Source organism: Populus alba, chromosome 10 (assembly GCF_005239225.2).
Source record: "Populus alba chromosome 10, ASM523922v2, whole genome shotgun sequence".
NCBI lineage: Eukaryota > Viridiplantae > Streptophyta > Magnoliopsida > Malpighiales > Salicaceae > Populus > Populus alba.
Genome location: NC_133293.1, coordinates 9847741 through 9865170, shown reverse-complemented (window position 1 = coordinate 9865170; position 17430 = coordinate 9847741). Strand labels below are relative to the sequence as shown.

Sequence of the window (17430 nt, the reverse complement as noted above, 5' to 3'; positions counted from 1 at the left end):
ATATCTTTCTTGTGAAATTCTTCAAGACTCTTTAAATATGCTAATTAACCATCGAGAAAAAAAAAGAGAGAGAAATCATTTTTTATTAATTGGTTAAGGATTCAATCAATACTTTCTCTCGTAATCTTTGGTTGCTGGCCACACAAAAGTTTTATTTGAAAAAAACCTCAATATATATTTATCTTGGAGATATATTTCCAAAATTTTAAAAATGAATTGATTTTTTATTACAGTACATAACCGACAAATATCGTGGGAGGAAGAGAGTCCTTGTCAGCAGGAAAGAACAGGATAGTTACACCGACCTTTTTGGATTGTAAACTTGGGCCAATGAATGCATGACACGGTCACGAGACCGAACTTTACCGACACACTACAAAAATGGTGAGGTGGCCAATCAACCCAAAGAGAACCTTAAATTTATTATTTGGCCAACCAAAGTTCCAGTTTCATGTATTGTTTCAGCATTTTTCACTTTGCTAAGTCTTTTACCTAACAAATATTTATATAGAATGTCATGTCCGAGTGATATAATCTTGAAAGGGTTTAGAAATATAGTAGCACATTAAAATAATAATAAAAAACATAATTATTTTTTTTTAAAATCATTCCATAATACTGCTTGACAACAATATTGGCTTGTGAGATATTTATCCCCACTACCCCTTAGATATTTCAGCCTCATTTCTGCGAAGCTCTATGGTTGTTCTGCCACGGTGGGCTTTTTCTTTAATTTCTTTTTCTCATAAGGTCACTGTCAATTCCAAATTAAACAGTTTCATTGGTCCACTATTTTTTAATTTTTTTTAATATAAAGATTGGTACACGTACTTGTAAAAGACATATAAGGTGGGTCTAATGTCCCCTTTTCTTTCTTTTATTTTTCCTTTTATTCATCCTAAAATATAATTAGATGACAATGCAAAAAAAAGAGAGTCGTACCTTCATCGTTCCATTCTCAAAAACCACCATCAAATCTCTATTCCTTCCCCAGCAAATTCCAGAACATTCCGATGGAGTCCCAATTTCATAACCAGACCGAGAAAAAAGGATAAGGACAAAAACTCTCTTGAATGACTCCAGAACCTTCTATGTTAAAGAAAACTTGCAAGAATATTAATTTTAAATTTCCAATTCTCTTCGTAAATCAATATTTTTTCCATTCTATAAATAAGGCTAAAACTTCGTTGTTCTTGGTTCTGACATAATTAAAGTGGAGCACGAGACTTTCCCTAAGGAGAAAGAAGTTATGTGGGGGCAAAATATCTCGTCGCCCACTCAGCCTGCTGAGTGCTGACTAGTGTACTCTCCCAGTTTCTTTTTTTTTTTTTTAAAAAAAAAAAAAAGGCCAAGGAAAAAAAAAATCTCTCATCTGCTGTTTAAAAACCAACCGACCCATAGCCTAATTTTTACATCTGTCTCTTATTCCCCAGCTACTTCTGCCTCCTTTCAGTTTTTCAGTAATCATTCATAGAATCATAGCACAAAGCTTGCTTTAAGTCCTAATCAGGCTCTCTTCCTCTGTTTTTGTAGCTTAGGTTCAGTTTTCTGATTCATTCAAGATCAAAAAAAATTTCATGAGCCATCAGGAGTGATATGTATATAGTTTCCATTTTCAATAGCTTTTCAAACATAGTTTACTTATCCCAGACTGCATTCTTCTCAAGATTAGGCCTTTATACCAATTTAGGCTACACAAATCTAACTAACAAGAAATCACGCTGGTAAACTCCAAAAAAAGAAAGGAAGGAAGAAGCTCACCCACCTCAAATCTTGTCTTTCTATCTCAGTTAGGTCAGTAATTCCCAATCATGAATCGTCGGGGCCGAGCGATCAAGGAGGAGTATGCAGGTGGTAGTTCAAGCACATACTCATCAGGCATGGCATCTACAGCTATTCCACAACCAATGGAGGGACTCCATGACCCAGGTCCTCCTCCATTTCTCACTAAAACTTATGATATAATAGAAGATTCAAGCACAAACCATATTATTTCTTGGAGTAGAGGTAACAACAGCTTTGTTGTTTGGGATCCCCAAGCCTTTTCCATTAGTCTCCTCCCTAGATACTTCAAGCACAACAATTTCTCAAGCTTTGTTAGGCAGCTAAACACATATGTAAGTACTCTTTCTTTATAACCTTACAGATTTATCAACTTTAACTTATCTTTATTTTAAAGTAGGAAAACAATCAAGGGATTGTTGGGTATTGGTTTTTCTGGATTAGTATTACTGTAATTTTACGTTGGTTTTCTTTCTAGATGTGACTGCTTGCTTATTCAAGAATAAGCTAGAAATAGAAACTCGTAGCTTTATTTTTTCTTATTTTCTATTCTTTTGAGAAAAAAAGATATATTTGATACTCTTTTGTTCAATTTGTTTAATGGGTTACTTAATGTGGATATTTTGCTTGTTTAATATATAGTTTGAAAAGAGGAGCTGCAGAGATCGTGTGTGTGTGTAGACACCCACAGTATGCTATTATTAGGTTGTTGAGCATGTGCAGTGTTTCCACATTTGGTTTGTTAAAAAAAATTATGACTATTTCATGAAACCAAGTTCATTAAAAACTCAACCTTTCTAAACCCCTAATAATTGCACACAAATTATTGTTCACCCTTTGTAGCCCTCGAGTACTGTTGTTGAGAGTTCATATATAGTATCATTTATGTTATGATTCATTTGGTTATTAACTTAGTTTTGTTTTGGAATTGATCAAGAAGATGGAATTTGGATTATGTAGGGGTTTAGAAAGGTTGATCCAGATAGATGGGAGTTTGCTAATGAAGGATTTCTCAGAGGGCAAAAACATCTTCTCAAGACTGTTAGGAGGAGAAAAGCTCCTCAAACTCAGACTTCTCAGCAAGCTCTAGAGGCTTGTGTTGAAGTTGGAACATTTAGACTGGATGGGGAAGTTGATCGATTAAGCCGAGACAAACATGTATTAATGGTGGAACTAGTGAAGCTTAGACAGCAACAACAGACTACTAGAGCTTACCTTCAACTTATGGAACAAAGAATTAAAAGGAATGAGAATAAACAGCAACATATGATGAGTTTCTTGGCTAGAGCAATGCAAAATCCCACCTTTGTGCAGCAACTAGTCCAACAAAAGGACATGATGAAAGAGCTTGAAGGGGAGATTAGTAAAAAGAAAAGGCGACCGATTGATCAAGGGCGTAGTAATGTTGAGGTTGGAGAATTTGGCCGTGGTGAGGGAGTAGGAACATTTGTTAAAATTGAACCTCGGGAGTTTGGTGGTTTTTCTGAGTTTGAAGTTCCAGAATTTGTCAATCTGGCTATGAACATGCGAGAACTAAATGAAAACCAACTGATCAACTTGGATGAAGAATGTATTGAAAAAGGAGAAGAATATGAAAATAATGGTAAAGACTTTGATGAGGCTTTCTGGGAAGATTTATTGAATGAGGATATTGGCGAACAGGGTGAAGATGAGGAAGATGTAAACGTGTTGGTTGAGCAGCTTGGTTACTTGGGTTATAGTCCAAAGTAGAGGGCTTGAGATTTGATGCTGGTTTTTCCTTGTTGCTTCAGTACTGGAGTAGGAGACTCTCTTAACTGTCTGAACTTTTATGATTTAGTGTGTGTTTGATTCGGATATCCTGGCTGACAAAAGCCAATTGGGTATCTTCAGATGGGTTTGATTTGGTATTGACGGGAGACTGCATTTATAGAAATGATGTACTCCAAGATAGTAAGCAAGAGCATGTTTTCTTTGAAACTGATGGGATCTTTTAAGATGGTACTTTTTTTTTTTTTTTTTTTTTTGCGGTTTCATTGAATATTAACTGATTTTATTCAACGATTAAAATCACTTCTCCATCTCATTTCTTTGGTCACTCAGTTATGCGATCCATATTGACACCCTAGTAGCTTGGAAAATCATGGTATAGTCCCATGATCTTTCTTTATTTATCATTAGTCTTAGTATCATATATGATCTTGTCAAAATCCAAACTTGTCTATCTAGCTAGGGCAGGTTGAATTTTTGTATCATTCGGTAAGCGTTCATGTTATCTGGCATAGTAGCTAAGAAGCACAGGCTTGGAAAAGCATGTTCAAAGTATCAATCTTGTTTTACCTTCGATATATATTGCCATTTCTCTTTTTACGATTCAGATTTATTTCTTGAGCTGGTTATGATTGTTTCTTTTGGTTGTGAGAAATTGAAACATTGAAATGTTACTGATGCCTTAATTATGTAATAGAGTAAATCGAGCTCATTATTTGTTTCTGATTTGGTTGAGCTTGATTAACTCTATACATTATGATGCATTGCAGGCAAAAACTTGGAACAGAATTCTCAAAGTATTGCGATTGTTAAATGTTATATTGATTAATTCTATACATAAGCTCTCATATGTTTGTGTTTTTTTTAGGATTCGTTATGATCATACCTGTGAGATTTTAAATAAATCTGTGTATAAATTAATTCATGAGTTAAACAAAACTCGACTTATTTATAAAATGGACCTTAAAAATGGTCTAGGACCTTTACATATATCCCTAAATACTAATCATTAGATGTATTGATGAGCTTTTAGTCTAGTGATGTGATCATTTATCATTTTTTATATATTGTGGGTTAGATTTTAAAAAAAAAAAAATTAAAAAATAACTAAATATTGTTAACTTGTTTTTTTATATATAAAAAAATATATGTATATAGATTAATTTGATATGACTTAATTAACTTGACAAGTTAAAAAACAACTAGGATAATAAAAAAATATATAATTTGACAAAAACAATTTCAAGACAACATTTAAAAAAAATATATTAAGATAATAATATATTATATCGATTCAAGTTAACCTAGATTAATATAAAAAAATATATTTTATAATCAACTCAAATGTTAAAAAATAAAATTTTAAAATAAACTAAAAAAATATAAGTAAACCCGGTTATCAAGTAAACCTGGACATTATAAAGTTGAAAAAACTTAATAAAAAATAAATTAAAATAAATTATGAAACTTTATTTTTAATTAAATCTAGCATTAAATGATGAAATTAAAATAAATAAAATTAATAATAAAAATGAGAGAGAGTTCATACTATTGCAACTGTCCCCAGATGAAACATTATAAGAACATCAGGGTCTTTAAATGGTAATGATCTGAATAGTGTTTGAAAACTGAATCTCTTTGTAATAACTTTTGTTGGTTTTAAATGGCGTGTGAACAACTTTTTTTTTTCTCCTTTTGTAGAATATTATTCATGATCATATTGTCCAAACCCCTCATATATACAAATCTTGGCTCTAGTGCTTTTTTTCTTTGTCCGAGTAGTGTTTGTTGGCTTTGAAAACCAGTCAATTTACTTTTGATAGCTATTTAATCTAGAGCCAGAAGAATTAGTTGGGAAACTTACACTTTAAAAGGAGTGAAATCAGAAAATGAGATCTATGCATTATTAAGATCCACCACCTTTCTTCTCCACGCCACCCTAATCACCACTCTCACCTATCTGCCGCCACTCCCACCTTCACTGCAAGATCGATGTGGTTGTCGATCTCTTCGATGAATCAATCTCTCCGAGGAATATGCCTACACAAAACAAAAAAAATATATCTCTCTAAATATAAGAAATCAAAAGCTAGTTATCAAGGAAACAACAAGAGAACCCAGTAGATCTAGAAATTAGCAATGAATCCTCATCAACAACAAGAAACCTAGTGGATCCAGAAGAAAACCCGCAACCCAGTTTGTAGCTGTTTCATTGAATTGGCTGATTACATTTATATTCAGTTGCAGCTGAACTTCAACAGTATATTAACTATACATTCATATCCAACGGCGAACTACCTGTTTTTGATCATGCTGTCTTGAAATATAGCAGCACTTTTTTCTCTGACTGTGTTGTCGGTAATATTAATACTATTGTTCTCTGCGTTGTTCTAGGAGCTTTTGCGTTTATATATAATATTTAATTTAATTTAATTTCCTGTAGCGTGGTGAGATTGGTGATGGTGTTACTACAAGTATCATAAATCTTGAAATCTCTATGGCATCTTGAAAAAAACACATTGGAGTGCATTCACTTTCATTAGCCCTTGTCCTGCGTGTTTGATTAAAACATATTATTTTCACCAAAAAGATCTAGTGCATTCCAATTATGTTACAAGAAGCTCGCATTGCTGCTCATAGAAAGACATTTTCTTCTTCTTCTTTCTTGCTTATGATTTAATTTAAAGATGGCCACTAGCAGGAAGACAATGCCACGAAACTTGGTATTTAACGTATCCGCACCAACCAAATTCTATTGATTTAGGGTTTCTAGACTTGCATTTTTCCAGACGGAAGAACAAGTTGAGTGCGTGTGTGTGTGTGTGTGTGTGTCACTTACCATGTGCGATCTAATTAATTTGTATCCTTGTCAAGATTGCCAAGACAGGGATAAAGAACATCAATAACAAAAATTAACTCATTTTTAGGGTAATTAACCATAATTTGGAATGTGGATGTAACAAGCCATGGCATATACATATTTTTGGATCAATAGAAACACTGTGGGAGCATATTAATTATGATATATGCCATGTGCAGCTCTTAAAGAAACTATGGTAACACCTTCATTTCCTCTTTTTATGAGCATAAGGGGTGGAAAGGTAGATCATGATCAGGTCCCCTAACGTACACCACCAGAATTGAGTTGGATCACACCAAGCCCTTTTTTTTTTCTGTCTTCTGAAGATATAGGATTGCACATGCTGTGCATGGACATGAGCTAGCCAGTATAGTTGGCATGTACCAAGGGCCTGAAAAGAACGGGAACAGGCCTGTCAAAACTCTAGTTTAATTCTGCCTGTATTGTATCGCATATAGTTTTATTAATTTAATTAGTAGTTGGAATAGGGTGATGAGATATAAATTCAATATATTTTATTAATTTAAAAACTTGAAATATTATATGAGGTATTAAAGATAATTTTATATTAAAATACGACAGTTACAACATGGAGGATTGTTTCAACACTGCAATTATAGTCGTTTCGATTCAACACACAAGCTGCATTTCACATGACTTTGGGCTGACATAGTTTGATTTAGCTCTCAAGGATTCATGGATTCGATTGCGGGCTATTTGTATGGGGTTCACCGATCCCAGAATTCGAATCGCTTTGTTTTTTTGCTCTTAGCTTCTTGTGCCCTAAAAAACATCTATGTTGTGTGAGGTTTCTGATCTTTACGGCCCAGTTGAAACTAGAAGATATGATTTATAATTTTTATATAAAAAAATATATGAAAATACTTCAAAAGGATTATGAGCTATATATATTAATCATAATTTTAGTTTGGGATTTAATGATAAATTCTCACTAATTCAATGACTCGTAAATATTCTGTTTTTTTTTTTTAATCTTAATGTCTAGCATTATTTATAAGTTATATGGATTTACAAACCTAACAAAATCATCATGTTTTTGTTTTGACAATATGATAGATAAACTTCGTAATAGTAATAAATATAGAAAAAGCCCTTAGTTATATTTTTCAATTTTACCCCTTATCAAATAATTGAGTCAATTTAATTTACACGTATGGGTACATAATATATTCAATATCACTCTTCCATCCAAATTTGTTAACAGAACCCGTTATTTAAATAGATAAAAATGTTTTAAATTAACTTTAGGAAATAATTTATCAGCTGATCTGGATGGAATTCGAATGAAAGAGTAACGTTGCAACTATTGATTCAATCCATAGATATATGAGGGCTAAAACTGAAAATGATTTTTTAGATTAAGAGCATTTTTGTAATTAACCTTTTTTTTAATTATGAAATGAAACCCACAAACTCCCAGATCTCGTTGGCATGAATGTCAACTTCTCCCAGGGAAAAACGATCTGGTCAATGAAGAGGTATGGATCTTTTCGTAATTTAATACTTACAAGTTAATTGTTAGGTTATTGATCCATTCTTACATATAATTAATAACTCCGCTTCTTTTTTCTTCTTTTATTTTTTTTCATTTCTAATTGGTATTTAATACTAACACTTTTGTCAGCTTTTATTGACAAACAAATAAAGAAAAAAGTCTTCTGTGGGGTTGGTCAGTTAAAGCCGAAACCCACTCTTGACCAGTTTGGACTCAGCATTCTTAATTTCCTGCCTTGTTTGAAATTTCGCATTAGAGGTGGCCCAGTCTTGTCTTAACCGTGTCTGCATGTTGATGCGATCAAGAGTGAGATGAAATCGTAAAACTATTAAGAAAAACTTGACTAATTTAGGAGTATTTATCTTTCTGCACAACTTCTATTATAAAATTAAGATATATTACCAGATTATTAAACTCCAGTTTGTTTTTACTTTTAAAAATATTTTTATTTTTTATTTTAAATTAATATTTTTGATGTTTTAAAATTATTTTGATACATTAATATCAAAAATAATTTTAAAAAATAAAAAAATTATTTTAATATTTTCAAATAAAAAATAATTTGAAAAAATAACCGCAAACATACTATAATCAATCACACCATTTCTTTTTTAAAAAAAAAATTATCTATTTTTTATTCTCGAAGATCACTTGAATTCAACTCTAATTTGACATTAATTTCCTTGTATGAAATTAGTATATTGAAAATAGATCTAACTAGAAATTTAACATGTTTATAGAAAGAAACTAACTTTTTCACAAATTAAAAAAACAAACATTTGATTTGATAAAATTCCAATTATCAAGTAAACAAATATTTACTAAAGATGTTTGAAAACCTAGTCGTGATATCTGAAACAAATGTGTGATTATTAACAAATAATAAAAACATGTCGGTCCAAACGAAATTGCGAACGTTAAACCAGTGTACAATAAGATTTTTTTTGGCAGTATCAAGCACAAATCTTTAACATCTCAAATAACTTTCTCAAAAATACCCCGAGTGCCTCCATATCAAACCCCCTCCTGTAGTTTTTGCCGAGATTATTTACACGCATCACTTTCACAGGCAGGTTGAACCCAGCCTCCGGTTATTTATAAGCTTGACCGAGCCCAGTCCATGGTATATCTTTTCAACGACCTTAAAAGTTTGGCATGATTCTAGCGAGTTGGGTTTTCAACATCATTTTGTTGACAAACTTGTATATAATTTTTTATGGTAGTTGTTATTTTTTGTTTTTTTATTTTTTTTAAATAAATTTAATTTTTTTTATTTTTTTATTTTAAATTAATATTTTTTTAATGTTTTCATATCGTTTTGATGTGTTGATATTAAAAATATTTAAAAAATATTATTTTAATATATTTCACATATTATTGAACTAAAATTATATATAGATCATAACAGATCATCCAAAATTTAGATTTCCTCCTCTCCTATTCTTTCTTTCTTCTTTCCTTTTAATTCATCAATTTTGATATATTTAACGAAGTGGGAGAATGAGTGAAAAATTATTCTCTTAATTTTTCACCCATTTTAGGTGTTTGGTAAGGAGTCGAAGAATGTTGCCCCCCCCCCCCACAACACAAATCAAAATATTTTTTAATTGTTTTCATTAATCATTACTAGTAATTTATTTTTCCCCTCTCACTTTCCACCAATATCAAACCATTCAATTTACGAATATATCAAAAATTCTTAAAAATAACCTTTACACTCTAATTTTATTCTTCTGTAATAATTATTATTATAACAATCCATCCCTCTTTTTACCCTATACAAGTGCTACCTTATGCTTAACGTAAGTCAGGAGGAAGGGAAAAATTTTATTTCCTGTATGTTTATGATTGTGATTGTTTTTTAAAATGTTTTTTACTTGGAAATATAATAAAATAATATTTTTTTATTTTTTAAAAAATTATTTTTTACATCAACACATTAAAATGATCTAAAAACACATAAAAAAATCAATTTAAAGCAAATAAAAAAAATTAATTTTTTTTAAAGTATTTTTAAAATAAAAAAATAAACAGGAAAGCCCAAAACACAAACAATATGGGAGGAGGCGTAAAAGCGATACATTATGATACTCCTAGGGACCAAAAAAATAAAAAAAAAAAAAGTTGATGGCAAGCAAATTGATTATAGGAGGGCAGTAGATTACATAGGAAATTGGTTGAATATGGTCATCAGCAGTTGACTTTCGAAGCAATTTAATACCATTGACGTCGAACGATATATATTTACAATGTAGGTAAGTTGAACGCTTGGAATTTTCTGGGAATGAATTATGCAATGCAACAGACAGCAAGTTCTAAGAGATCACATGATACGATGGCGAATAACTTCGGTGTCAATTACTGAGCGTTTTATAACTTGAAACCTTATTTTTGGAGAAGTGCTTTGTCTACTAAAAATATGAAATTAATTTTCTCAGATTATTCAGTCACTGTCAATGTGAGAAGAAATAAATAATACCGTGTTGTTTCTTTTTCAATAGTTTTTAAGGATTGCAGACAGCATTAAAAAGAAAAAGAAAAGAAACAAGGGTAGCAGACAATTAGGAAGAAGGAGATGCTGATGATTGATAAAAATTACATAAGAAAAAAACTATGGTTTTTCACTTTTCGTTGTTGAGATGAAGAATTGGTGACTTTGGTTAATTAAAAAACGGTGCAGTTTAAGTTCAAAAATTTAAGTGATTTTTTGGCACCATTTAATAAATAAATAAAAAGTCTTTTTTGTTTAAAATATGTCGTTTTAGCACCATGATCTTTGAGAAAGAAGCAGGAAAGGAGAGAGTTATAAAGGGAAGAGATTGGTGGAGACATCGAATTCCGGCCACGACCATTGCTTAGACTGCCAATAAATAAGAATTTGTGTTATGAATAATAGTCTATTATAACAGGTGTGTGCTTTTTCACCATCGGATTTTGAACATTTTGTTTCAGAATTCTAGACATAAAAGTTTCAACCAAAACTTTAATTAGATTTGTAATTTTGATATGATTATGGAACTTGGGTCAAGTTTAATGTTTGATTTTATGTTTATTTTAAAGTTATGAGTGTTTGAGAATGTAGTAATTGTTGTTTTTTAAAGCATTTTTTATCTAGAAATACATTAAAAATATATTTTTTTTATTTTTTAAAATTATTTTTAACAACACATTAAAATAAAGTAAAATATTTTTTAAAAAAATAAACTGGGCTGTTGAGGCTTGGAGTGGGCATAAATTTTATATAAAAATGTATTTTGATCCCTATTGTTTGGAGAAGATATTATTTCATTCATATATTTTGCATATTTGTGATAACATCCTGATTTTGATTTCTTGAGCCTTTTGTTTTCAGTTTCAGGACCTAGATGAATTGTTTATTCTTTTGGTATTTATCATTTTGTTTTCCATTGAATCTTTGCAATTTTACTTATAATTCATTTAAAATCTTGTTTTTTCATTTATAATTTATCAATATTATTATACGTGATTTTTTAATGACATGCGTTTCAAAAAACATACAAGATATTTATGTTATGATTAATAATTGATCAATTTATATATTGTGTATAGTTTGCATAATATTTATACTGATTAGATTTTAGATTAAATATTTTATTTAATTATAAGAAATTCATATACTAAATTGAAAAAAATATTCATTTGTATTTTAAACTCTAATTAAATTTAATGAAAGAAGACAGTCGAACATAACACTGCGGCTGCAATGAGTTTATAGCTAAACGTTATTGTTTTCATCGGGAATATAATAAAAAATGTTTTGTAATCATGAATTGCGTATATTATAATCTTAAAATTCTCATCGTTAATTTAGTTGTCTTTGAGAGTCTGTTGGGAATATAGTGTAAATTATATTTTTTAAAAAAATTTTTAAATTTATTTTATTTAAAATTCTAATTTTTTATGTTTTCAAATTGTTTTGACTTGTCATATCAAAATAATTTTTTTAAATAAAAAAATTTATTTTTAATGTATTTCTAAATAAAAAATATTTTGAATTATCTTCACTATTATAATTATAAACACACCTTATATAGTATAGCCTCATAAATTTAAAATATGTGATTAAAACATTTTTTTATGGGAGGATTAAAAAAAAGATCTTGATAATATAGGTTTTAGGATTTATTAATTTGAAGCACGATTCATTTGTTTAATTTTTTTATAAAAAATTTAATGGATTAAAATAGGTTTTTATAGTGGATCCACGACAAGTCGCGATCATTCCTACAAAAAGGAAATCACGAAATAAAATTTATCGCGGGCATACTTTAAAAAATATCCGTTACATGAGGATATTCAAATTTGGAACAAACGTCATGCTAGACGGAGGCTTCTAGAAACCAGAGTGCCAAAAAGGACCCATGATTAGCTCAGCCTCTGAAGGTTATCCTAATATCTTTACCCGCCGACAGCACAACCCAAGTTCCGTATTGATCCATCGTCCAAAACTATCCAACACTAGTAATTCATACACCTATATATTTGGCACTATTTTAATTTTTGTAATTGTGGTTTATAAGAAAAATAGATTTTAAAAAATGATTTTAATTTTAATTTTTTAAAAAATATTTATTTTGTTAAAAATACTGCAGGATAGATTTTTATATATAAAATAAATAAATAAAAGTCTATATAAATAAAAAATAAATTATTTTATTGTTTACAAAGCTAAAATATAAAATGCAATTATATGTGAGATTTAGTAAAAACACATAAATTATTTTGTAATTAAACAGTTTTTTCCCAGTAAATGAGAAAAAAACATAAATTATACAAATACCAAATGCTCTTTTTTATATTTCCATGAATTGTCTTCTCTCTTTCTCGCCTGAGCTTGAAGAGTTTGAACAGTATACATAACGCCGTCGAAATTATATTATTAAAAAATTTAAATTTAAATTTATTTAAAATTAATTATTTTTTATTTTTATATTATTTTAATATACTATATTAAAAATAATTTTTAAAAAAATAAAAAAATTAATTTTAATATATTTTCGAGCAAAAATTACTTTAAACCACATTCATTAACATGCTTTCAAATTATAAAAATTAAAATGCTTGACAAAATTATAACAACTCAAATTTGTTCCAAATGTATGCCTTTATTTTTACTGAATCCTGGACTTTTTTTATTGTATTGATTTTACCCTGGATGTTTTAAACACGAGATAAAACTACCCCTGCACGTGCTCTTCTAATTAGCCTGAAAGAGGATATAATTTTATCTAGAAGATGATGAGTCCCTCCATCTTAGTTAGATTATATAAAACCCCGATTTAAGATGATCCAAAACTTATTTGTATCTAACCTTCAATTTAAAATAACACAAGAAAAAAATAGAACAGGCAAAATTACAAGTAAGTTTAATGGAGTAACTTGAAAAAGGTGATGATAGTGTTGTCAAAGTTCTTGAAGTATATATTTTTTGAAATTATGGAAAAAGAGCATCAACAAAGACTAGTTGACAAAATTGAATAATTTGGATAGAAGATTTTTATTGTCCAAGCTGTGGGGTGATTTATTTTTAATTTTATTAGAATGATTATGCAACAAACTACGAGTATATACAGAAATAGTTATTTGACTCATGATTTGGCGGGAATAATATTTTTTTTGTAAAAAAATTAATAAATAGGTTTTTTTAAGGTGTTTTTTGAAATAAAAAAAAATAATCAGTCATAAATCAAAATATATACTTGGTTGTATTGAATAACTTTGCTTCTTGTAGTAAATTTTTTATTTAATCATATGACTATTAATGCTAATAAAAGGTAAAAAAATCATCAAATAAAGCGAGTTGAATAAAACCATAAAGCTCGATTATAAAACAGCTTAAATGTTAAATAAAAAAAATAAAAAAATCAATTTAGAAAACCTATCAAGGTAAATCCAACAAAAAATAAAAAATAAAAAGAACCGAGATAACCCAAGTTATTTTTATAATTAATTAAAATTTATATAGAAAGAAAATAAATAAAATCTTAGGTTAATCTCTACAACTTGCAATTTATAAAATCCTAAACTTGAACTCAATTCTAAACCAATTTAATGTTGAAAGACAAAAAAAAAAAAAAACACGATTTGAAAAATCACCAAAAGTGAAAAAAATAACAATCAAAGGAACATGGATCAAATTTGATATGAAAAAAAAAATGAGTGAGATTAAACCGTAAAAAAAATAATTTTAAAAATTATTTCAAACAAAACAAATAACAATTAAAAAAATAATGTTTGAATTTGAAAAATAAATAAAATGAAGGGGTTGACATTTAAAAGGAATTCTGATTTTATAGACTACTTCCAAATAAAACAAACAATAATTTTTTAAAAAAACCTAAATATAAAGGAATAACAAAATGAAGGCTGCTTGAAAATTTTAAAAAGGAATATACGGAAACAAGGAGGATGAAAAAAAAAGTTCAGCGTTAATCCAGATATTTATTGGCCACATGTGTCACCTCAACATGAATATAATATCGATACGATCCAAACACTGTTGCGAAAGGTGACATATGATCACTGGATTTAATCACACGTGCCACTCAAATGATGCAGGGTCAACCATGTGCAACTTGTTTTTTTTAATAATACCTGAATATGATTACAAAACCACCCATAAACCAGCCTTACCATAAAAACAAAAAAATTTGCAATTAAAAAAATGCTCCTAAATGTAAGCTACAGAAAATCTCACTTTTAAAGGAATGCAAATTATTTTACTGTGTTCTTTAAAAATAAAAAAGATGAAAAAGTCATTGTAAATAGCTTTTAAAAAATTTGAATTTAATGGTATAATGATTATTTAACTATTTATTAAAAAAGTGAAAAGATATAATTGTCCTGTTTTTTTTTTTTTGTTTTGTTTTTTTTAAGAGTGAAGTAGTATTTCTTCTCAAGGTTTGAAAAAGCCATCAATATCCTTTATTTATTTTTCATTTTAGTTCATATCTTTTAATTTCATCATCTCCTGTCAAATTAGTCTAAATTAACTTACAATTTAGTACATAGACCAAATAAAAAAGAAAAAGAAACCGTTGTAAACAGCAAGTCAGAGGGGATCCATGAGGCAATCATGCATAGTGTTTTGCTTAACATGTGTGAACCTGATGAATCTTTTAATTGTCACACATGAATAATGCATATCAAAATAATCTTTTCTTGCGTTAAAAATATTTGATTTGAAGCTATTCTATTGTTAATGTTGTGTTTGAAAATGTGATTGTAATTATTTTTTGAAGTATTTTTTACTTAAAAATATATAAAAATAATATATTTTTTAATTTTTTAAATTTAATTTTGATATTATCACATCAAAATAATTTAAAAAATAATAAAATATTAATTTTAAAAAAATAATAAAATTTTTAAAAATATCGAAGTGACCTGTTCCCAAACAGTATTCGAGTCCAAAGAAATTTGTGGTTTTTTTTTTTTTTTTAAAAAAAAGGAAGCATCATTATAACTTAGAAGCACCTCAAATCGAGAATAAAATCCAAAATAATAATAATAACATAAATTACCCGTCGTGTATGCATTTTCTCCCATGTAAATCATATACATGTGATGTCTACGCATATATCTTATAAAGATTCAAGAAGGCGAGCAGAATGATTGACCTTTTCTTATTCAACTTAACTTCACCGTATATTATTAAAAGTCGTTTTCCTACATGTAGAATATAATTCCTGAAAGTCGAGTCAATCCTAAATTCACTAAACTCCAGGTCAATGGTGATGAAATTTATGTGGACATACATTACTTGTAACTACGATGTTTTTTTAAATATTTTTAATTTTAAAATATATTAAAATATTTATTTTTAATTTTAATATCAGTTTATCAAAAATCATATAAAACTACATGTAAAAAAAATTAACTTAAAATAAAAAAATTAATTTTTTACATACACTTTTCAACCACAAAAACAAACGAGGCCCTAGGAATGTAGGGGTGTTTGGCCTCGTGGATCAATAGGAGTCTTGCAAAATTTTGATTTTTTTTATATTTTTTAATTATTTTAATGTATTAATATAAAAAAATTTAAAATATATATTATTTTAATACACTTATAAATAGAAATCATTTTGAAAAGTAACTTTTAATATTATTCAAAATACACCATGTAAATGATGTAATTTTTAATTAAAAATGTATTAAGACTATATATTTTTTATATATATATATTATTGTTATATTAATACATCAAGACTATAAAAAAAATATTAAAGATATTAATTTAATATATTTTTAAATAAAAAAAATAACTTGAGAAACATTTTTAGATTGAACCACCTTAATAAACATCACATATTAACTGAAAAGAAAAGGAAAAAACTAAAAAGCCAGACAGAAAAGCGATTGGCGGGATCAATTAATGTGACGAACACAGAAAAGGAAAGGAAATACACGTGTAAAAACATTTTCAACTGGCATGAAATTCGCTTCACAAAAACTGAAAGGCAGCGAGTACTTAACTAACCAAGAGTTCTTCCTATAACCGAAAAGCTAATTCTCCTGGTTATGGGTAAAATAGTGAATTAATTAAAAAAGAATTGTTTGTAGGATAGTATTTTTAGCAGATTCCAGGGGCTGCTGCGGATGAAGCAAAAAACAGCGTGCAAATGACAACAAAACTGCGATTAATAGGGATACTTCACCTTCCAATTTTATACAAAGACTTAAATGCCCCACCCTCTCATGGTAGGGATACACTCCATTAACTTTTTTTGCGCCCATTACAAGGTAAAGACTCATACATGATACAGCCTCCCTCCTTACGGAAAAGTTGACCTTAAATTCTCCTCTTTTTTATTCAGATAGAGGAAAGAGCCTCTCTACGGCACAAAAAGCTTCTCTTTCCCAGGAAGGAAACAATAGCTTTTACGGGGGTAACGAAAGGAAAACGATTTAAAATTTCAAATTAATTGAGTCGGAGAGGAATTTGACAAAAAAAATGATTTTTTTTTTGTGCAAGATTATTTTTTTAATATATTTTTGAATTTTTTTTTATAAGCTGAAATTAAAAATAAATTTTAAAAAATAAAAAAATTATTTTAATATATTTCAAAGAAAAAATAATGTTTATTTCAGTTATAAAATCATGTTTTTAAATTCTTTTAATTCTTTTAATGAGTTAATGTTAAAAATAATTTTTTAAAAATAAAAATTATTATTTTAATATTTTTTTTAAAAAAACCAGTGTACTTTTTTTTCTAGTTTAATTTTTAGCAGCAATGAGGTTAACCCTGCATAATCTTGCCAAGTCGGTCAAATTAAATTAAAGAAAACACCTCTGTTTTCTTTAATTACCAAATCTGTGAGGTTATTATATTTTTTTAAAAGAAAAATGAAAATACATATATTATAAACTTAAATTAAAGAAAACATCTAAAACTAAATACGCATTTGAAAACTAAATAAAAACTGGGAGGACAAGTCAGTCAAATCACTAAAACTAATGAGCCATCATAATCGTTCCAAGATAAACCCGAAAACAAAA

General features: G+C 28.6%; 1 protein-coding gene across 1 annotated transcript; it reads left to right on the top strand.

The window, feature by feature from the left end:
- The first annotated feature begins 1186 nt into the window (after positions 1-1186).
- Positions 1187-3776, top strand: LOC118061499 (heat stress transcription factor A-6b). Its single transcript, XM_035074947.2, has 2 exons — positions 1187-2117; positions 2743-3776. The coding sequence occupies exons 1-2, from the start codon at positions 1812-1814 to the stop codon at positions 3511-3513; spliced, it is 1077 nt and encodes a 358-aa protein (XP_034930838.1). The 5' UTR covers positions 1187-1811; the 3' UTR covers positions 3514-3776.
- The last annotated feature ends 13654 nt before the right edge of the window (positions 3777-17430 follow it).

What these genes read in the sequence shown, in the direction of transcription:
- LOC118061499 (XM_035074947.2), top strand. Translation starts at nt 1,812, where the DNA reads ATGAATCGTCGGGGCCGAGCGATCAAGGAGGAGTATGCAGGTGGTAGT. An exon ending in TTAGGCAGCTAAACACATAT is followed by an intron (nt 2,118 to 2,742) that starts GTAAGTACTCTT and finishes TGGATTATGTAG; the next exon opens with GGGTTTAGAAAGGTTGATCC.